The following is a 23,224-nucleotide window of genomic DNA, read 5'->3' on the forward strand; positions in this document are numbered from 1 at the left end:
AGAGGATACCAAGTGAATAAAGTACTGTTCATTCATAAATAATAAAATATGTCAAAATCATTGATAAAATAAAGCACTACACTATCATTAAGGAAATATTGCTAGTTGTTCACAAGAGCACTACTAGCTAGTTTAGAGTATTTTATTCTATATACAAACGAAAAGCGTACTTAAAAATATAATCTATCCTTAATTCGAGGGAGATGGCAGAGTTTAAAATTTTGTTCTTTCTCTCTCCAGAAAAAAAGAAATCACATGATTAATTTGTCGAGCTCAATAATAAAACAAAAAAAAGTTAAATATTTTATGTCACTATAACCGGTAATACATAACAGTAAAACAAGCAGAGATCATATTTTAAAATTTATGTGAATTCAAACCCCTTCCCCAACTCCCACAAGTAAAAAAAAAACTGGTAAAAGTAGGTAGGCCATGTTAGCAATCTCCAAAAACATAATTAATTTATGTGAATTCAAACCCTGTGGCATCTTTAGTTAACTATTTAAATTTTTATCGACAAAGCATGTTTTGAATAATTGGATCTATTATATGCCCGCATATCATTGTATATTGTTTAAAATAGTGTTATTCTTAAAAAATCGTGCAAACTTTGAACAACAAAAATAAATATAAATTATATTTGTAATAATTATAAATCGAGCCAAAAGATCTAAATCTATAAATAATTACTCCTTCTGGATATCTCAGTGGTTTCTTCCTCAATTCTAATAACATGCGTAGTTATCCTTCTTTTGTTTTTGGGAATTGTGCATTAAAAATCTTATAAAACCCATTTGTTATCATGTAATTAGGAACCCAATTTGGTGGCCACTGTTACTCGGCCCATTTGGGAAAAAGAGAGATATTAGTATATAGAATCCCTTAAGTGTAGAGAATAAAGAATTAATCTACACCATTAAATCCCCTCAATCAGACGGTTTAAACAAAATCAATATCTAAATCTTAAATGTATTTATCAAAATCCGAATTACATTTTATTTCCAATTAAGGGTATTCAAGTAAATTGGCAATAGTTGAAAAATGGTATACCTAAAAAAACTCCTCATTCACCCACTTTCACTCCCCCATTGCCGACTCTTTCTCTCTCTCTCTAATCTATCATTCTATTTCTTCTTCGGTGGACGGCGAGAACTTGACGCCTGAGTCGTAGAAGAGGACCATGGCCACAGTCGGCACGGAGGGAGGCGTCTTCGGCCTTGCAGGTGAAGGAGGTCGGGGTCTGCTCGCACATCTCAAAAAATCCGACGCAGCCATGGCGCAACGCCAGCTTGTTGGCGGCGTGGATCTGGTACAGTAATTAGTTGACTCAGTTTGTTCTTCAACGTTTTTTAGCCGCTATTCGAACTATTTTTTCGATTGGACAGAGCAGAAAGCCGACACCAAGATCTGCTACAGTAATTAGTTGATTCTATGGAAATCGTTCGTAGATTTGTGCATGGTTTGCCATTTTCTTAGTTTGAATTTCTCCTTCTATTTGTTTCTAATTTCGTTGGTTCTAGTATTTTTCTTTCAATGTTCAAGGATTTATCATTTTTCTGTAATTCATTTGTTTGCAGAGGATCTTCATTCTGCATTTTCTGTTATTGTGTATTCATATGGAATTTGCTCCTACCGAAGAGGGGATGAATTGTATTATGTTAATATGAAGTATTGGATTTGTATAATATTTATTTTTTATTCAGAAAATTTGTATTTTTATTCGGCATCTTATAGTGACATGTTCACTCTAATATACATAGCTATACTGTATTCATTGTATTAGTTAATTTATTCAGTTTCTTGTTTTACTTATTCAATTAATAACACAGTGGTATTTGATGAATTTTCAATATTATTCACTATAATTTTAGTGAATAATACAATTAGCTTATGTGTTATTCAGTATATATTGTAGTTTATTTGTTAAATTTATATATTTATTCAGTATAATATATAATTGTATTTGCAAAATTTATTATAAATCATTTTGCACCAAAAAAATATATATATATTATTATCAAGATATTATTTCATTTTATATTATTAATCTTACTGAATGCATCTGTATTAACATATGATATTTATAAACTGAATAAACTTTTAATGTTTGAGAATAAAGTGAAAAATATACTACTAAATATGTTACAAAATATGAAATACAAACTCTGTTGAATGGACATATAAATTTATGAGTATCATATAAATTATTCAGCAAACTTTATTCCTTATTCACATAAATATGATTTTTATTCGATAAATATTGAACAAAATTCAGATACAATTATTAATGAAAAATGCTACTTTATTCAACAAAATAGTTTTCTTATTCACAATTTATGAGTATCATATAAATTATTCAGCAAACTATTATCCTTATTCAGATAAATATGATTTTTATTCGAAAACAAGTTAGCATTCTAAAGTATAAAGACTCTAAATGATAAAGCAAATTTCTGGAAAACAAATCTAATAAGTAAACTCTTGTCAAATACATGCGTTAATTACAAAATATTTAATTGAGTACAGCTAAGCATGTATAATCCCTTCCATAAAAAATAAATAAAATTCATGAAATGTCATCCATGGAATATAATTATCGTTTATCGTACTAAGAAAGTTATTCAGCAAATTACTATCCTTATTCGCAAAAAGATAATTTGTATTTAGGTACATTTAGAAAAATATTCAAATACAATATAATTATTATTTATCGCACAAAGAAAGTTATTCAACAAATTAATATCTTTATTCGCAAAAATATAATTCTTATTTAGGTACTATTTGAACAATATTCAAATACAATATAATTATTCGCAAAAATGCTATATGAATTACTAATTTTATTTAAGACTTAAATTCTGCATGCGTAATTAATTAATGGATTAATAAAAATATCAATTAGGTGAAGATTTTATTATCTATTCAATTTGTGATTACACATTAAAATTATTCAAAGAAAAATAAAAAAAACATTGTTTTATAGAATTAAACAAATGTTTAAGCGAAAAATTAGTAACAAATAAACCTATTATAGCTATTATACACATATAAATTGGCTGCAAATTCTCATTTAGGGATTCATCAAATCTTGCGGCTGAGTCCATGCACGAAACATTGACTAAATTATAGGGATATATTAAATCTTGCCATAAATAATATAGATATTTTCGGTTACAAGATTAATTGAGATTACAATTATAACCTTTTTAAATCTTACAGCATATTAAATTGCAATTTATCTCCACCGCTGGATTCAACAAAATTGACGCCTCTGATGTATTCTTCATTCTCTCTACATTTAGCATTCTTTTTTGATCCCTTCCCTATATATATATATATATATATATATATATATATATATATATATAATGGAATTCTAAATTAAAAAATTTAATAGTGGAAAAAATCTATAATGAAATAATAATAAATCTCATACTCTAAAAATAAACAAATATTCACATACTATTCCCACTATTGATTTAGTAGTTGATCTTGATTACTAAATCAATAGACTCATTAGTAAGAAATACTCAATAATTAAATAACATCTGTCACTACAATTAATCGAACAATAAGTCGACTATTAATATTTCGTATTTATCACCAATCTCATCTCTGAAAATAATAAAATAATTCCTTTAACTAGGAATTATAAACTTGCTTCCAAGAATGAAAATAATAAAGAATGCAAGAATACTTAATTATTCAAATTATGCAATCACTGAATTAAAAGCTCAAGGTATTATAATAATATCTCATCTCAGTGATTCTACTTCTCTTTCTTCTTTTAGATAATAGAAAATAAAAATAAATTAATGATGCATACTAGTGAAAATGCCGGGTGTTACAGATTCAGTTTAATATATATGCTTGTGATCTTTCTAATGTGAAAGTTTGGGATAAATGAACCTCCCGCTTTTGTGGAGGGTCTTCCTCATTTTGAAAGTTTAATAAAATTATATAATATTCCTATCCGTTAAAGTCTTTAATTACATATCATCACACAATAAGCTTACTTTTCTTAAACTTAATTCTTAACCCCTAATTTATTTGTTTAGATGGATGCTAGAATCTCGATAAACATGAATAATATGGAGAAAAGACATGCTTAAGATTTAGTTTTGATGCATATTAAATGTCTTTTTAGTATGTACTAACTTTTTTTTTTTATCATTTTCTTCAATGTTATTTTATTTTTATTAATTTTGAAGACCTTAGATGTTTGATTTTTTATTACTCTAAAATAGAAAAATAAAAAATATAAATAAATCGCAAACCAAACCGCATCAAACTGCATTAATACAGTTTGGTTTGGTTTGGTTTTTATATTAATACGGTTTGGTTTGGTTTCAAAATATTATAAAACTGTATTTTATGGTTTAATTGGTTTGGTTTTGATGCCAAACCGCATCAAACCAAACAGCGAACACCCCTATGTACGAAGATCCATTATGGATCGAACCACGTAATTTCGAGTGCGTGTGATTTCCATTTTGTTTCTATTTCGATTCGTCGTGTTCTCGTGGTTGAAGCCCAACCACTTATCAGCCCAATTACAAATATGAGCCCAACCCAATTTCTTTCTCTGTTTTCTTTCTTTGAAACCTTATCTCTTTCATCTTCGATCCACTTTGAAAGAAATGGATCCATACCTTAATTAAAAGACCCAACAAACAGAAATTCAGCCCGTAAACTATCAGGCCCAACAGAACATCAATTTCATGTTATAAAACCGAAATCAAAAGCCCAATCTGATTAACTCGTATGCAAATTTAACCAATTTGAAAAAAAAATCGCATAATATCATGATGTCGAGAAATTAAATATAGTCGAGAATATTGATGATCCATTTTAACATCAAGTGAGTTGTTGTGTGTTGGTGAGAGATTCAGTTTAATATATATGCTTGTGATTTTTCTAACTATTTACACATATTTAACATGTATTGACTATTGACTACTGGCGAAGGCAGCAGCTCCACAACTTCTTTATCTTTTCTAATTAACTTCCCTCTCACCACCAAATTAGCAAATCAAGAGTGTTCCACCAATCAATTAGACCAAAGATATCTGAGCTTCCCCCAAATCATTGCAATGGCAGAAGCAGTGGTGTCGACTGCTCTAGAAACCTTGCGTGATTTGTTGTTGGAAGAGGCAAAAGTTTTTTGAGAAAATTGGGAAAGAAATGGTGCAGAAATGTGGGTATTTGCCGTTAACAATTTGTTTACTCGGTGGGGTCTTGAGGAAGAAAAATTCGATGATGGAATGGGAGTTGGTAAATAAGGATATCAAAAAACACATATATAGAGATGAAAGTGAGATTGATGGAGTGCTAAATTTAAGCTATATATGAAAGTCTACCCTAAATTTAAGTGAAGCTTCCTAACATATGAAAATACGACATTTGGCTATCCATTTCAGAAGAGAAGTCGAACTGGAACCTGACGGGCTTGGAGAAGATGCTAGCAAACACTAAGGTCTCTTCAAATATTCAATCACTTCAGTTTGCGTGTTGCTGTTGAGTTTCCCCTGCAAAGTATCTTTGATTTTCAGAAATTCAAATTACTTAGAGATCTAGTTATGGAAGGATTCAAATTTTCAGGAAGGAAGTTACCGAAAGGAATCACTAATCTTGTTCACCTTAGATGTTTGCGTTTAGCAAGATGTGAATTTGATAAGCTACCGTCGTCCATAAGGAATTTGGTATACATGGTCCATGGATACCCTTCATTTAAGTTGTTCGAGAAATATTGAAGTTCCTAACGTTTTTAAGGAGATGCTACGTTTAAAACACTTGGCTCTTCCCAATTATGATGAGAAAAAAATTGGAAGTTAACGATTAACATTGGACAAGGGAGTGGTTGAGTTGGAGAGTCTGTTGGGGTTGGATAGTAGAGTGCATGAATTAAAATGTATGAACAAAATGAAGAATCTGAGAAATTTCTAAACAAAAATACACGACAACGAAAGCTTGTCAGCCATGATCTGTTTGATTTTGATGATTCTGCACAGTTTTATTCCACCCCCGACTCAAGAAATATTGAGTCTATTAATGAAGTAATAACATTTTAAATGCCAAATAAATTGCAGAGGTTATTTGCTAGTATAATCTTGGTATATAGTGTCCCAACAAATGTGAGAATCTTTTAGGATCCCTACTTTGATGCGTTGTCTAAAGATTTCAAAACTAAGTACTTCAATTGAATTGTGAGTTTACAAAACTTTGAAAAAGTTTATTACTACTATCTTAGAAAGCATGAGAAAAAAATATACATTCCTATGATCTTCCAAAAATTCTTAGATATGTTGATAATATAGGTAATGCAAATCATGAACAACAGACAATGCTTGTGTTGCATCGAGAAAGGAGAAGGTGGAAGTTTTTTAATCTTGTAAAGTTTTTCTTGATTGTGTTGAATCATCCGACATGTATATTAAGTACTCCCTCCGCCCATTAAATAACTTCATTTTTTTTTTCTTTTTCGTCTATTCGCATAACATCTTTCTACTCAATTTTTGATAATAATCTCACTAACCATCACTCTTAAATTCCCCATTTATTTATACATATTGTCACTAATATAATGTACCCATACAAACTTATTAACTATCTCAACTTTTTTTAAATTGTGGGGGGCCTTTTCCACTTTTTTATGGACTAGTGTCTTTATAATTTATTTTTGGCAGAATTCTAATTTAATATTGATTTATTATGTGCAACAAATAAAAGTTTAAATATTATATTGAGGAATATTTAAAAACAACTATTTTTAAGAGTTCAGAAATTTAGAAAAAAAAAATATGTATTGATAATGTTTAGCATCCAATAAATTGAAAATTGGGTTGCTTAATATGAATATATGTAATTCTTAACTCAAAGTCTAAATATTATATTGAGGAATATTCATGTTGGTTAGCATGAATATACTAATACTAATGGTAGTGTTGTGCTTTGATTTGATGGATTTAAAATCATGATTGGTGAATATTTAGCTCAACCGTTTTCTTTACTTTGAAAACTCTTTCTTACTATAAATAAGTGATCAAGTAATTATTAACGAAGCCCGACTATATATCAGCCCAATTGCAAAGATCCACTAATGAAATAAATGGATCCACGCCTTAATTAAAAGATCCAATAAACATAAATTAAACCCACAAATTATGAGGCCCAACAGTACTTCAATTCCATGTTATAAAATCCAACTCAAAAGCCCAATCAAATTAAGTACTTCCTCCAACCATATAAAAAGTATTCCTCTCTAAATGATACGGATTTTAATAAATTAGTTGAATGTGCTGTGACTTGTGAGTGGACTGTAAGGGTCCCACTTTAATGTAAGTAGAAAACTTACCAAAAATAGACCGGATACATTTTATGAGGACGAACGAAAATGACAAATTGGATACATTTTATGAGGACGAAGGGAGTATATGTTGTTATCATACCTTAATATGTATATGTTTGAAAATTCAGTATGATCGCCGGATCTTTAAAAAATTTATAATAAAACTTCTATAAATTAATAACTTCGGGACCTTAGAATTTTATCTATAAATTAATAATTTATTAATATATCGATAAATTTTAAAGATGTTTACTGTAGTTATAGAATTAAATAAACCAAATGCTAATTAAAAAAATTTAATATACTACACCGACGATGCGCGGTGAAAATCGATCGATCGACAAAGTGAGATATGACAGAACACCGACGGTGAGGTCAGTGTCCACATAATCAGTAAAAAATTTACCAACGAATTTTTGTTGTCGTCGGTGATCATTGATGGCCTTCCTGACAAATAGTTCATCGTTTTATCTACTGACGTCGCCGGAGTGGGCCAGCGATTTTACTGAAGAATACAAATGTATGTAATTGAAAATACATCACTGGTTCAAAAGGATTACCAAAACTCATCATCCCATCCAAGGGCCGGCTTCTTCCATTGTCACGGGAACTTATCTCATTGATCTTGTTGCTCTATTAATATAACCCCAATATTAAGTAATAAGGTTTTAAGATAATGAGGCATAATTCCAAGTAAAGCAACTTAACATTGCAATACAATGAATTTGGACAAAAATATAATTGAAACAAAAACTCAACCTTTACTAGAGAACCAAAAGCAGGCAAGCAAACCAAGAAATGCAGCAACTGATGCTCCAACTGATGCCACGTCAATTTCGCATTTAGGGAAAACACTCATCGTGCAGAAAATAAGTAAATGTGATATATTATGAAACATATTTTAAAAATAGCGTGCAATTTTAGAATTTGGTAAACTTTGTGTATTCAGGGACTATTAACCCACGTATATTAACAATATATGTTTTGTAATTCTATTTTTATTGTCATCTTACTAAAGGTAAGGAGCACAAATACTATTAAAATCAAAAGTAGTGCAACCACTCCACTAATAAAGGTAAAGAGCACAAATACTATTAAATCAAAAGGACACTGAAAAGCAACTAAAGCGATAAATATTGATTTCTTAGTTTGAACTTTAACTACTTTTCATTGAAAAGCAACTAAGAATCATTGAATGAAGAAGAAGAAGAAGACAAGGTAGAAACACAATAATGAGTTGGTGCTTTCTCAGAAGCTAAACTACTTTCACTCTTTTCTCATACAACTCTCCAAGTCCTAATTTCTCTGTTCCGGAATAAAAATTCTTTGCAATCTCCATTGAAGAATTTGTATTCACCACAACGAGTTCCTCATCCTTATTCCTCTCTATATATACTCTCACCAATAGTAAATCAATTTGACCAAAGAAATTCGAGTTTGGAATTGTTGCGATGGCAGAAGCAGTGGTGTCGACTGCTCTAGAAACTCTGCGCGATTTGTTGTTGGAAGAGGCAAAGTTTTTATATGGTGTGGGCGATGAAGTGAAGGAGCTCGAGTTCCAGCTCAAAGAGATGAAGTGTCTCCTCAAAGATGCCGATAGAAGACGACATGAAAATGAAACCATTTTCAATTGGATCTCAGAGATCAAAGATCTTGTGTACAGAGCCGAAGCTGCCATTGAAAGACACGCAGCTTATCAAGTGACTTCAAGGAGAAAACGAGGCCTCAAACAGCTCCTCCGCAGATGTAGTTGTAGTTTGGAAGAATACAAGTCGATCCACCAATTAGGCTCGGAGATTTCACCAATCAAATCCCGACTTGAAAGGATAAACAAGGAAATGTTAGAAAGTGGCATAAAGAAGAGCATCATCAACAATACAGATGAAGGGGAAAGCTCGTCCGCCAACAACAGGGCAAGGAAGAGTTTCCCCGAATTCGAGATCGGAGACTGTTTTGTGGGGATGAAGGACGAGCTCAAGCAGCTTCTTCATCTCCTAGTGGAAGACGAAAAGCATCGAGTTATTTCAGTGTGGGGAATGGGGGGATCAGGCAAGACCACCATTGCCAAAAAGCTCTACAACGAGACCAAGACCAAGTTTGATCTTTCCGCGTGGCTTTGCATTAGTCAGCAATGTCCAAGTTTTCAATCTGTTTGGAAGGATATTCTCAAGCAGCTAGAGCATCAAAACACGAAGGATGGGCCAAAAATAAGAGAGGACGTTGTTGCAAATCTGAGCGAGTGGGAGCTGAAGGAGCGACTATGCAAGATACAAAAAGAGAAGCGATGCCTCATTGTTTTTGACGATCTTTGGGAAACTTCTCATTGGGATGGCTTCAAGCATCCCTTCCTTGTCCAAGATTTGCAGAGCAAAATCTTGATCACCACGCGCGAACGGGAAGTCGCGGAGATTGGATGCCCTGTCATACTTGGGCTTCTTAAAGAGGAAGATGCTTTGGAACTACTCAAGAAGAAAGCATTTCCGCACACCAACATTCCAGGTTAGTTGGATTTGACTTCTAGTCTACAAATAATATTCTAGATTTACCTGCTTGTAGTTTCTTTTTTGCATCATCGGTTCCAAATTAGATGAGAGGATATGATTAAGTTATAAAGTTACTATTCAAGTAATTGTCATTTGTTTTTCAATGCAGAGTTTGCATTGGAAGAAAATGTTGAGAAAATTGGGAAAGAAATGGTGAAGAAATGTGGGTATTTGCCGTTGGGAATTTGTTTACTCGGTGGGGTCTTGAGAAAGACAAATTCGATGATGGAGTGGAAGTTAGTCAAAGAATTCATATATAGAGATGAAAAGGAGATTGATGGAGTGCTAAATTTAAGCTATGAAAGTCTACCCTATTATTTGAAGTCATGCTTTCTCTATATGGGTATATTTCAAGAGGATGAAGATATATATGCTCGCGATCTATATAGGATGTGGATAGCACAAGGCATGATTTCATATGAGAAAATTGGAGATAAGGACAAAACTTTGATGGAAATTGCAGAGTTCTACTTGGGTGAGTTGGCCTCCAGGTCCATCGTCCAAGTTGAAATTCTCGATGGTGTCGCACCTGGAAGAAGATATTTCAGCTGCAAACTTCATGATGTAGTAAGAGAACTGTGTTTGAAATTGGGGAGAAGTGAGGATTTTGGTGTGCAGAGTTTGGAGTATCAAAGTGGGAAAGCTTCCTCGCATAGGAAAATACGGCATTTGGCTATATATTTCAGGAAAGAAGTTCAAGTGGAACCTGACGAACTTACAGTCACTTGGGGAGAAGATAGTAGCGAACATTTAAGGTCTCTTCAAATGTTCAATCACATAGATTCGGGTGTTATTGTTGAGTTTCCCCCGCAAGGTATCGTTGATTTTCAGAAATTCAAATTGCTGAGAGATCTAGTTATGGTGGGATTCAAATTTGAAGGAAGAAAGTTATCGAAAGGAATCGCTAGTCTTGTTCACCTCAGACGTTTGCGTTTAGAAAGATGTGAATTTGATACGCTACCGCCGGCCATAAGGAATTTGGTATACATGTATACCCTTCAATTAACTGATTCGAGAAATGTTGGAGTTCCAAATGTTTTTAAGGAGATGGTACGTTTAAAGCACTTGGTTCTTCCCAATTATGATGAGGAAAGTATTGGAAGTTATCGATTGACATTGGACGAGGGAGTGCTTGAGTTGGAGACCCTGTGTTATTTGGATAGTAGAGTGCATGATTTAAAATGTGTGAGCGGAATGAAGAATCTGCGAACTTTCTCAACAAAAATATACGACAACGAAAGCTTGTCAGCCAACATGGACGCCATTGCTCTCATGGAAAAGTTACTGTTTTGTAGGGTTGAAATCAAGAAGGGTTGCGAGTTAGGAACAAATAATGGAGTGTTAACACTGAAGAAGGTAATCACATGTCCCAATCTTCATGAGTTGTGGATTGAAGTTAAGTTAGGGAAGGCGCTAGCAGAGTGCGGGAGTGACTTCATCAGTTCAAAACTTATAAGTTTGGTGCTGTCAGAATGTGAGATAGAGGATGATCCAATGGGGATACTGGGGAAGCTTCCTTGCTTGATATATTTGCATTTATGGAGGAAATCATTTGTGGGGGAGGAGATGACGTGTCCATCAAACAGTTTTCCTCGCCTCAAGTGCCTTTACCTAACACAGTTATCAAAGTTGAGGGAGTGGAGAGTGGAGGCAGGAGCCATGCCCCTTCTCTCTGAATTGGAGATCGATGATTGTTCCAGTCTGAAGATGCTTCCACATGGTTTGAGTGGCCTTTCTACTCTACGGAAACTGGAGATTGCTGGAATGGCGGAAATGGGGAAGAGGGTATCGGCATCAGGAGAGGATTTCCACAAAGTCAGCCATGTCCCTTCAATTATCATCCTTGACTAACTAGTCTAGTCTCCACCCAGGTAATGCTTGCACCAATCTCATTCTCAATTCCCAATTCCCAATTCTGTTGCTTCAATTTTAGTTTTTCTCTCAAAGATAGGTATCTCGATAAGGTTTTAACTATAAAGCTCGACGCATTCTAAACTTGTATCGTCTTGGTTTTGGTTGCCGGGTACTTTTCTCTCCCCCTTGAAGCTACAGTCTTGTTGTTCCATGTCCCAAGTGTTTCTCTTTAATTATTTGCATTCTTTTCTCGCAACCTTATCTCGCTTTAATCACTTTCTTTCAAATAAATGTGTATATTTCTTTTGTACATGGCATGGGCGTGGTGGCCATATATATTCCATTCCTTGTATTATTAATCTGGAGAATTTATTCTAGACTTGCTTAGTTCCACATGGAGTTATTTTGGTAAGATTCGGCCCATGAGCCTTTGCTTGTAATTAATTTCTGCAGATTTAAGCTTTATTTGTGTTCTTGTATTGTGATTTTTGTTGCTTGGTTGTTTAGAATCCAATAAATTGAAACTGTGTTGCTTAATATAACTATACGAATATACTGTACTAAGCAAGCAAAATTAGAAAAATTGGCTTAGGTTGAAGATACTGTTGAAGGAAATTAAGCTGCACCAGCTGCTTTAGTTGGCCTCTTTTCCGTTTATTTAAGTAATTGCGTTTAATTGCATGAATTTTTACAAATACATGAGTGTTCTCATCTGGAGATGCTTCCAGATGGATTGAGCGGCATTTCTACTCTTCGGAAACTGAAAATCTATGGAATGGCGGAATTGGGAAAGAGGGTATCAGCATCGGGAGAGGATTTCCACAAAGTCACCCATGTCCCTTCAATTATCATCCTTCACTAATGACTAGTCTAGTTTCCACCCGGGTAATGCTTGCACCAATCTCATTCTCAATTCCCAATTCTTTAATAAAGCTCGATAAGGTTTTAATAAAGCTCGACCCATTCTAAAGCTTGCATCATCTTTCTCTTGGTTGCAGGGTACTTTCCTCCCTTGGAGCTACAGTCTTGTTTCGTTTCTCTTTAATTATTTGCACTCTTTTCTCTGCAACCTTGTTTCGCTTTAATCACTTATTTTGAAATAAATGTGTATATATTTCTTTTGTGGGCAGCTCCAAGCCTGACATCATAGTGGCGCCCATATTTCATTGCATGTATTATTAATTAATCTGTTTGATTTTGATGATTCTGCACAATTTGCTTAGTTCCATATGTAGCTGTTTTGGTGAGATTCGACTCTGAAGATTTAAGCTATATAATTCTGTTCTTGAATTGTTGATTTTTGAAGGATTTGAAGCTGCTTTAGTTGGACTCTTTTCCGGTCAACATATAGGGAATTGTATTCAAATTCCTGTTGTGTTTGAATTCAATTAATTGTTTGTAATTAACGTTTCAAAATTTTCAACTCAATCTATTAATTTTAGACAGGAAAAAAAACAAGGGAAATAGACTCAATTTTCCATGTCAACAAATTAAGTGTTTGTCAAGACTGATAGTAAAACGAAACATAAAATTCTTAATAATGCCAATTCAGCATATACCTTCACCATTATTTGAGCAATGGAATGAGAGAGTTAAGGTCCAAAAGATTAACGAAAATGCCCCAAATATTGTATCACTTATCAGTACTCGATGTTTATATGACACATCCCAGAAAATATACTTCTGTAAACATAGTACTAAAGCTGCGTTTACATTGATGGAAAATGAGAGAGAAAATATATTTTCACTCATTTTTTACCATTTTCACATGTTTAGTATGGTGGAAATTTTTTCCGAGGAGGGTGAAATATTTTTTCGAGCAATTCATTTTCACCCATTTTCTCTTTAATATTTGATTATTATCCTATGGTAGGGGTGTGAAAATATTTTTTAACATTTTCTAATCTTTTCATCTCTAGTAAACATATAATAAAAAAAAGAGAAAAATATAATATTTTCTCATCTTTTTTTATCCATCATTTTCCAATGAAAATTTTACAACCAAAATAAACGCACCCTACGTAAAATAGGTGCTATGAACAGAATTATTCATACTTTCATTTATCAGCCCAATTGCAAAGATGAGTCCAGCCCAATTTCATTCCCTCTCTTCCACTCCCTCTAAAATGGACCCATTCTTTAATTAAGAGATCCAACAAACATAAATTCAGCCCACAAATTACAAGGCTTAACACCACTTTAATTTCATGTTACAAAATCAAACTCAAAAGCCCCAATTTGATTAACTTAGCTTATGCAAATTTAATCCATTTGAAAAAAAATCACATAATATGATGATATCGAGAAATTAAATATAGTCGAGGAAGACGATGTCGAGAATATTGATGATCCATTTTATAAATTATTTTTTATAAAAATAAAAATTATTATTATATTATAAACTCTAATTAGTATTTATCATTGAAAAATTAAAATTTAAAAAATTATATACCCTAACTTTGAATTAATGAACCCAAATAATCTATTATTAATTCAAATAAATATAAAAAAATAATTATAAACCCTAAATGGATGAATGAACCCTTGTTAATTATCTTTATATTATATAAAACCATAATAAATTAAAATTGAATAAAAAATAATTTAAAAATATAAAGAAATAAACAGTGGCACACGTGATACACACTATATTTTGGGACAGATGATCCCATTTGGAAGGGTAGTTGTACCCACCATCCCCACAATTACGACCACATGCTCCTTATCCTTTCTCCTTCACTAATTTCCTTCACTCTCACCACTACCAAATCAACACTGTTCCACCAATCAATTAAGCCAAAGAAATCTGAGCTTGAATTCCCTCAAATTGTTGCAATGGCAGAAGCAGTGGTATCGATGGCTCTAGAAACCTTGCGCGATTTGTTGAAAGAAGAACAAATCACAATGATACTCCTATTCTCAATAACTCTCCCAATAATCTTGATCTTTTATCTTCTCCACAAAACCAAAACCCCACCAAAAACCCCTCATCTCCCACCGGGCCCGCCGCCCCTGCCGTTGATCGGAAACCTCCACCACCTCGCCGCCGCCCCAAACCTTCACCTCTACCTCCACCAACTCACCAAAAAATATGGTCCCATTATCCACATGAAATTAGGTCCAATTCCTCTCCTAGTAGTTTCCTCACCAAAATTAGCCAAAGAAGTTTTGAAAAATCAAGATTCAACATTTTGCAGCCGACCAAAATCTTTAGGCCAACAAAAACTTTCCTACAACAACTCCGACATAATCTTCTCACCATACAATGAGTATTGCAAGGAGATGAGAAAAATCACAACCATTCATCTCCTAAGCCCTAAAAAAGTCCAATCCTTCCGCCCCATCCGCGAAGACGAGATCTCTCGTATGATCTCGAAGATTCGGGAAGCTTCCGATGAAAATCGAGCTGTGAATATGAGTGAAATGGCTATCTCACTCGGCATTAACTTGATATGCAAGATTGCCTTCGGCAAGGAATGTCCTAGAAGGTTCGATGAGCTTCTAGAAGAAGTTCAGGCCGTGGCCGTGGCTTTCTACGTGTCGGATTACTTTCCGGCCTTCGGCTGGGTGGATAAGCTCACCGGAATGATCGGAAGGCTCGATTCCGCGGTGAAGAAGATGGATTCGTTTTATCAGGAGCTCATCGACGAGCATCTTGATCGGAAAAGAGTGAAGGAGGTGGAGGAAGAGGATGGTGATGTTCTTGATGTGTTGATTCAGCTCAAAATGCAACACAAGATTCCTTCCATTGATTTTGGATGGGATAACATTAAAGCCATACTAATGGTATGATTGAATTTAATTTTGCTCATAGATTTTTATTATTATTAGTTTCTACATGTGAATTTTTTTACCACTTTCTTGAATTTTCATTAACAAAATTTGTTAATTTTTTTATTTTTATTAATGTGGAGATGATCCATAAATGCAATATAGGAGATATTGTGTGATGAATTGATGATGTAGTAAAGGGAGAATCATTATTAATTCTCTTTTAATTTTTTTAAAAAAATCTAGCTTTTAGGATTTGGATTTTCAAAAGTTTGGAATTCGAATCTGGATTTTGATTTTTTCAGATCCTGATTCTGCCCAGACTTCGAATTGGTTTCTTTTATTATAATTTAATTAATTAAAATCCAACACGAATCAGATCCTGATTCATATTTTTGTAAGACGAAAAGAGTATATTACGTAGATATTGTTTGTTTCTAGCAAGCTTTAGCACATATTTCTAGTTAATATTGTATTTTATTTGGAGAGAGAGAGAAATTTTTGTGGTTGCTATTTTTTTTTTTTTTATTATTTTTTGTGGTTGCTAGTAATTAGGAATCAAGTATTTCAAAGCATGAGGAGTACTACGAGTAAATGCATGCATGCATGCTTCAATGTAGTTTTATTACTATACACCAAAATTTTAATTAACTTGTAAATTTCTTTTTAAACTCTATATCAATTCTTTTTATTTTTGAGACATACACTATATTAATTCTTATTTTATATTAAACCTTATAGTGAAAAATTTGTGAGCTTTGACACTCGTAGAAATAATAATTTGGTTTGACCATCTCTTTGTAGGATATATTTATAGCTGGAGCAGAAACAAGTTCATCCGCAATTATTTGGACGATGACAGCTCTAATGAAATCACCCAACAATATTAAGCAGAAATTGCAAAATGAAATCAGAAGTTTAGTAGGAGAAAAGGGCAAAGTAGATGAAGATGATTTGCCTAAACTTCCATATCTAAGAGCAGTAGTAAATGAAAGCATGAGGTTGTATCCTCCTGGTCCACTGCTTATACCTAGAGAAACAATAGAGAGATGCACCCTAGAGGGCTACCAAATTCAACCAAAAACAATGGTTTTTGTGAACGCGTGGGCAATTGCAAGAGATCCCGAGTACTGGGAGAATCCAGATGAGTTCGTGCCTGAGAGGTTCTTGAACAGTGTAAAAGGGAAAGATTTTGAGTTTCTTCCGTTTGGAGCGGGGCGAAGAATTTGCCCCGGAATGGCTATGGGGCTTCTGAATGTGGAGCTCACACTTGCAAATCTACTTTATAGTTTCGACTGGGGATTGCCCATCGGAGTTCAGACAGACGACGTGGATACGACTCCTTCGCCTGGCCTCGCCATGCAGAAGAAAACTCCGCTTCTTGTTGTGCCTAAAAATTATATGATGTTTAGTTCGGAATAATGTAATCCTGCACACTTAGCATGAACAAGTAATATTGTTGATTTTGAGATGAGGATTCATCTCACTAGGGTGCTTACGTCATGTATGATGTTACAAATGAGATCTCATGTCCCATATTTTATTGTGTCACATTTCACTATTTTATAATTATTCATTGTAAAAATAAAAATATAGTTCGATTCGTCCACAAAATGCATACACATTTGAGAATTATACGAGTTTTGATAAATTGATTTAGTGTGTTGTGAGTGGAATTAAAGCACAACTTTTATGGTAGTTTTAAATTGATTAATGTGGTTAAGTGGCGGGCCCATTAATGACAATATTGATAATATTGAGGATTATAATTAAGCGAGAATTTTGCAAAAAAAAAAAATTAAAAAAAAAATAATGATAGCTTTTTTTTAGTTCAACATATGCATTATTATGTTTAATAGCATGCATTTCTTGTGTATACATATATACTACCTATGTTTGGATATCATATGATTCTTTCTCTCTTTATGTATAAATCTATGGTGAACGCATCACCTCGGTCACATCGCATGACGGTGAAACTTCTACCTTTTTAATGACAACTAATTTGACGATGAATGTAATGACTTTATATATATACTCAATATTATAGTGTTCTTTTGTTCTCACGAAAATGGTAGTTCTTATATGGAACCTTTCGTGATCGTTTTCACGATCAATAGATTTGCCCATTGCTTGTACACAATATGTCAAATTTTAAAAGTATATATGGCAAAAGAAGTTTCCATTATTCAATTATATGTGCATGAACAAGTTAATTATGTCACATGAAACATATACAACAAATGGCTATCTATCAAGTCTTGCTCATGATATATGTCAATATCCACACTATATATAATTACTTATAATGCAATTATTAATTAAGTACTAATATTACATAGTAGGTAAAAAAAAAGCATTATAAATGATGGATCAAGAAAACAAGCACGTATCAAATCCAAACACATCCAATTATCCTTCAAAAATTCACTCACAATGATACTTCTACTCTCAATAACTCTCCCAATAATCTTGCTCCTTTACATCCTCTATAAAACCAAACATCAGGCAAAAACCACTCTAATCGTTAATCGGAAACCTCCGCTGCCGTTAATCGGAAACCTCCACCAGCTCGCGGGGGCCGCGGACCCACACATCTACCTCCACCAGGTCTCAAGAAAATACGGCCCGATAATCCACATGAAACTAGGCTCCACTCCTCTCCTAGTAATCTCCTCATCAAAACTAGCCAAACAAGTGTTGAAAATTCAAGATTCATCATTTTGCAGTAGGCCCAAATTACTAGTGCAGCAGAAACTATCCTACAACAGCTCCGATTTAGTCTTCACACCATACAACGAGAGGTGGAGGGAGATGAAGAAGGTGACACACATTCACCTCTTAAACCCTAAAAAAGTTCAATCCTTTCGCCCCCTTCGCGAAGAGGAGATCTCTCGCATGATCACCAAGATTCGAAGCTCTTGCTCCGATAATCGAGCCGTGAATTTGAGCGAGGCGACCATGGCCGCCGCCAGCCGCTTGGCAAGTGCAATTTGTTTTGGGAAGAGGTACGAGGAGGGCGGATCGGAGACGAGGAGATATGGCCGAATTGTGAGAGGATTCGACGCGCTCATGACGACTTTCTTTGTTTCCGATTACTTTCCGGCGTTGAGTTGGGTGGATAAAATCAGTGGGAAAATGAGAGATGCTGATAGGATGTGCAAGGACATGGATTCTTTCTATCAAGAGCTCATCGACGAGCGCCTCGATTCGAGGGCGAGGGCGGAGGTGGAGGAGGAGGAGAAGGAGAAGGATATGCTTAGTGTGTTGATAAAGCTTATAGAAGACAAGTCTTCTTCCACTCATCTCACTTGGGATAACATCAAAGCCCTTCTAATGGTGAGCTTTGTTTTACTTAATTGATTCATGAAACCGTTATGTCACATACTTTATGTGAGCACAGCTTACGGTTAATTTATATGTTAGGGCTATCTTTTTTGTTTTATAGATTTATTTTGATCCTAATACATCATGAATTATTTTTGCGATTATTAATTTCATAAATTACATAAAAATCTACGCTCGATATATATTTTTATTAACGCTAATTCTCCTGTGCGACCGTCGCACAGGTGTGCGACGGGTCGACCCGGCCCAAACCCGCCCTCCTGACCCGGAACCCTGACCCGCGTGGGTTTGATCCATACTCATAATTATTACATTTATTTATAATAATGGTTACTTTTAATAAACATAATATATACATTTGTTCATATAAATGTATATTGATATGTATAATATTTTATATTGAATGAAGGTAAATATTTATATTAATATAAGTATACATTTGTGCGACCAAATGTATATCTTATGCTTATTAAAAGTAAATACTCCTATTAGGGTTTAATGTTCAGATTTAGGGTTTAGTCTTCACCTATTAGGGTTTAGTGTTCACGCTTAGGGTTTAGTTTACAGGGTTTAGGGTTTAGTTTATAGAATTTAGGGTTTAGAAAATATAATACTGTATATTAAATGAAGAAAAATACCTATATTTATATAAGTATACATTTGTGCGAACAAATGTATATTTCATGCTTATTAAAAGTAATAATTATTATAAACAAATGTAATAATTTAGGATTTAGGATTTCGGGTCTGGATTGCGGGCCGGGTCGGGCGCGGGCCGGGGCGGACCCGTCGCACACTGTGCGACGGTCGCACCCAAGACCAGCCCCTTTATTAATTATTTGAAGTTATAGAGAAAAAGAACAAATTGAAGTCGATTTTTATGTAGTTTATAAAATCATTGATCTCAGTAGCAATTCATGACATACTAGAATAAAAATTCTAGAACAACGAAGCGCAACTCAGTTGGTAAGACGTTTTTCCTCTAATCAATAGGCCGCGGGTTTGAGTCATCAAGTGGGAAAATCCCTATTATTGATCCTCTTTTTTTTTTTTTAATAAAAAAGGAATACAAATTCTAGATCCACCACAGATCACAAATGAAGAACTTTGCTGGAAAAATAAATTAAAGGTATTGTAGTATCCTTTTAATTGTTACACACGTGAAAATTTCTGATATTGGTAAACATTTTGTAGGATATGATTTCAGCTTCATCAGAAACAATTCCAGCTTCAACTATTTGGACGATGACAGCTCTAATCAAAGCTCCCAAAGTTATGAAGAAACTGCAAAATGAAATCAGAAGTTTGGTAGGAGAAAAGGGCAAAGTAGATGAAGATGATTTGCCCAAACTTCCATATCTAAAAGCAGTAATAAATGAGACTTTTAGAATGTACCCTCCAGGACCATTACTCGTACCAAGAGAATCAATGGAGACAAGCATTCTAGATGGCTACGAAATCGCGCCCAAAACGAGGGTTTATGTTAACGCGTACGCTGTAGGGAGAGATCCCGAGTACTGGAAAAATCCGGATGAGTTTATTCCCGAGAGATTCTTCAATAGTAATATTGACTTCAAAGGGCAAGATTTCGGGCTCATTCCATTCGGGTCGGGGCGAAGAATGTGCCCCGGCATGAATATAGGACATTTGTCAATGGAGCTTATGGTTGCAAATTTGCTCTATTGTTTTGATTGGGAATTGCCTAAAGGAATTCATGTAGAAGATGTGGATACAAATCCAACGCATGGACCTGTTGTGCATAAGAAAAATGCCCTACTACTTGTGCCTAAAATTTATGGTTTTTAATTAGTGTGTGTTTTGTAAAGTTTATGGTGTTTATTTAGTGTGTGGGTAATGTCCTTGTAAACAATAAAAAGGATATTAGTTCGGATGCTATGTCCTACAATGTTTATGTAATGTTGTGTCCTATTATTGATTTATCAATTTATAATATTTATATAAAAATAAAAATTATTAGGGTAAAATGAGTATATTTATCTACTTTATTGATATACATTTTTAACGTCTGGAGACACTTATTCGAAAACGAAGTGAGTACTTAAGGATATAATTCATGCAAACGAAATCTAGCTCAAGTGATATATTGAGACACCTAAAGACTCTTCTTTGTGAGAGGTCAGGTCTTTGGTTCAATCCTACTTGCATGATGCAACTATCATTTTAATTTGAGTGGATTTTGAAAATAGCCACTTTTATATAGTAAAAATAAATTTTACCCACTAATATAAAAACTTAAAAAAATACCCACAGTTACCATTTTACCCTTACATATAAATTTTTTACAAATACCCACGAATTCACAACCAGTGAATTTACAACCAAAATAAATTTTGGTTGTGAATTCAAGCTTTAAAACTCGAATTCACAACTGAATAACAAGTATTGGTTGTGAATTCAAGTTTTAAAGTTTGAATTCACAACTTGAAATAGTGTTAGTTGTGAATTCACAACCCACGACTATTTCAAGTTGTGAATTCACAACCGATAAAACTTGAATTCACAACCAACATTTTTTCAAGTTGTGAATTCACAACCAATTAAACTTGAATTCACAATCAACACTAATCTAACACTATTTCAATTGTGAATTCACAACCAACGCCGATAATTCAGTTGTGAATTCATAAACTTGGTTGTGAATTCAAGAACATCTGCACAAAATTCAGGGATTCTCATCAATTTCTTCAATCTGTGATCCAATATACTTAGTATTCAATCAAAACAAAACTTATACAGAAAATTTATTACATTTCCTTTATTGAAACGAAATACATCGCTTGTAAACATAAAAAATCCCCAAAATAAGAAAAATTTTAAAAAGCCCTAAAACACATCAATAGAGAAATTTAAGTGTGCACTCTTCCTCTGGTTCCGCCTCTTCGTCCCTCATCCACCGCCTCGAGCTCGTCATCATCCACCGCCTCCTCTCCGGCGAACCTGGCTAGGCAGCTCCAGATCGGCCGAACAGATGCTCATTCCTCGACTGGAATCCGGAGCTGGAGTACTGATCCAGCGACAGAGAGAGGCCACAGCCGCCGTCGAGTAGAAATCGGCAACGACGAAGCAGGCTAGGGCGAGGCAGCGCCGCCACCGCCAGCATCTTCCTCACCATCGCATTATTGGGCGGCGGAACCCTAGGATCGTACACGGCGAAGAATTTCCCCTTCCTTATCAACGGAATCGCCCAATCCACCGTGCTCTACGTGCGAGATCTACGCCTGGAGCAGCGGAGGAAGCCGATCGCCGCCGCAGTCCTCGGCCTCAGCAAGCTCAGATCGAGAAGAGAGAGAGAGAGAGAGAGAGAGAGCGAGAGAGAAGAGAGCGTGCGTGCAGAGAGAGAAGAGAAAGAGAAAAAAATGAGAGAGCGAGAGAGAAGAGAGCGTGCCTGCAGAGAGAGAAGAGAGAGAAAAAAATGAGAGGTTTGCCCATTTATATAGAAGGGCAATTTAGTCTTTTTACACAAAAAGTGGGTAAAATTTTAAGTTTTAATTTGAGTGGGTAAAATTTATTTTTGTTATAAGAAAGTGGGTACTTTGATATATTAACACTTTTAATTTTGTGAAATATTTAACTTCAGGACACATGTAATTTTGTAATAAGCTATGTTCGAAATGTATACATATTTTGAATTTATTGTTTGGAAACTTAATTTCTCATGATTATATATATATAGTTATTAAAAAAAATATTATTTATATATTTTTTTTATTGTCTTAAGATAATAGGTGTCTTAGAAGTAATAGAAATGCTAGCAATTCTTACCAACTCAGCCAATAATTTGCATAGATATCGACCAACACAACTTCTCTTACACGAATGTACGAGTTTTAAAACACCAAATCAATTAAAAATCATTAAAGTAATAATAGTTGTTGAGTTTTATTAATTTTAAAATTCTTCTGCTAAACGTCATCAACATCCATCTTTTTCGTACAATCGTGACTAATCACGAATCTTAGCAGTATTTAATTTGACATGTTTCACGTGAATTTTGATTGAGAAATCTTACCATTATGTATTAATTCAAATATGTCTAGGCTCAATAATTAGATACAACTTGACATATATAGTATTATTTTGGTAGACATGCAAATTATTAAGTTTGTCCTTTTCTATTGTTTGTTTTCTTTTCTATTTTTCGTAAAAGATAAGTTTATGTGATCATATCACATCGATCTGCAAATATTTCACGTTGGAAGCACATGTCTTTGTCGCAATAGACGTGTAATATGAATTGAATTTTACAAATAAAATCCGTCTCATGATCCTCAAATTAATCCTTCAATTCGAGAAATTTTCCGTTGTTCGAGATTATATTGTCCTGAGGGATTGAATTGGC

At 34.1% G+C, this 23,224-nt stretch overlaps 3 protein-coding genes and 1 long non-coding RNA gene across 6 annotated transcripts in view; all 4 read left to right on the forward strand.

The window, feature by feature from the left end:
• The first annotated feature begins 933 nt into the window (after positions 1 to 933).
• On the forward strand, positions 934 to 1,707 carry LOC130999716 (uncharacterized). Its single transcript, XR_009093572.1, has 2 exons — positions 934 to 1,309; positions 1,386 to 1,707. It is a non-coding gene; the product is annotated as an uncharacterized LOC130999716 (long non-coding RNA).
• Positions 1,708 to 8,494: 6,787 nt separating this feature from the next.
• Positions 8,495 to 23,224, forward strand: part of LOC130999704 (probable disease resistance protein At1g58602) — a 40,127-nt gene continuing 25,397 nt past the window's right edge. The window contains exons 1-5 of one of the 3 annotated variants that reach the window (XR_009093570.1): positions 8,495 to 9,847; positions 10,001 to 11,762; positions 11,843 to 11,914; positions 12,474 to 12,630; positions 12,744 to 13,035. Coding sequence is in view for 1 of the 3 variants with exons in the window: in XM_057925323.1 (XP_057781306.1) it covers positions 8,800 to 9,847; positions 10,001 to 11,742 (2,790 nt within the window). In the remaining 2 variants the exon portion in view is untranslated. Of the gene's footprint in view, positions 9,848 to 10,000; positions 11,763 to 11,842; positions 11,915 to 12,473; positions 12,631 to 12,743; positions 13,036 to 23,224 lie in introns of those variants that run through there. The other 2 variants (XR_009093569.1, XM_057925323.1) reach the window with 2 other exon arrangements.
• Positions 14,437 to 16,990, forward strand: LOC130999711 (6,7,8-trihydroxycoumarin synthase-like). The gene is made up of 2 exons (XM_057925333.1): positions 14,437 to 15,531; positions 16,321 to 16,990. The coding sequence occupies exons 1-2, from the start codon at positions 14,461 to 14,463 to the stop codon at positions 16,936 to 16,938; spliced, it is 1,689 nt and encodes a 562-aa protein (XP_057781316.1). The 5' UTR covers positions 14,437 to 14,460; the 3' UTR covers positions 16,939 to 16,990.
• Positions 17,953 to 20,849, forward strand: LOC130996995 (6,7,8-trihydroxycoumarin synthase-like). The gene is made up of 2 exons (XM_057922276.1): positions 17,953 to 18,855; positions 20,059 to 20,849. The coding sequence occupies exons 1-2, from the start codon at positions 17,953 to 17,955 to the stop codon at positions 20,668 to 20,670; spliced, it is 1,515 nt and encodes a 504-aa protein (XP_057778259.1). The 3' UTR covers positions 20,671 to 20,849.

Source organism: Salvia miltiorrhiza, chromosome 8 (genome assembly GCF_028751815.1).
Source record: "Salvia miltiorrhiza cultivar Shanhuang (shh) chromosome 8, IMPLAD_Smil_shh, whole genome shotgun sequence".
In the NCBI taxonomy this organism is placed as follows: Eukaryota; Viridiplantae; Streptophyta; class Magnoliopsida; order Lamiales; family Lamiaceae; genus Salvia; species Salvia miltiorrhiza.

What these genes read in the sequence shown, in the direction of transcription:
- LOC130999711 (XM_057925333.1), top strand. Translation starts at nt 14,461, where the DNA reads ATGCTCCTTATCCTTTCTCCTTCACTAATTTCCTTCACTCTCACCACT. An exon ending in ACATTAAAGCCATACTAATG is followed by an intron (nt 15,532 to 16,320) that starts GTATGATTGAAT and finishes ATCTCTTTGTAG; the next exon opens with GATATATTTATAGCTGGAGC.
- LOC130996995 (XM_057922276.1), top strand. Translation starts at nt 17,953, where the DNA reads ATGATACTTCTACTCTCAATAACTCTCCCAATAATCTTGCTCCTTTAC. An exon ending in ACATCAAAGCCCTTCTAATG is followed by an intron (nt 18,856 to 20,058) that starts GTGAGCTTTGTT and finishes AACATTTTGTAG; the next exon opens with GATATGATTTCAGCTTCATC.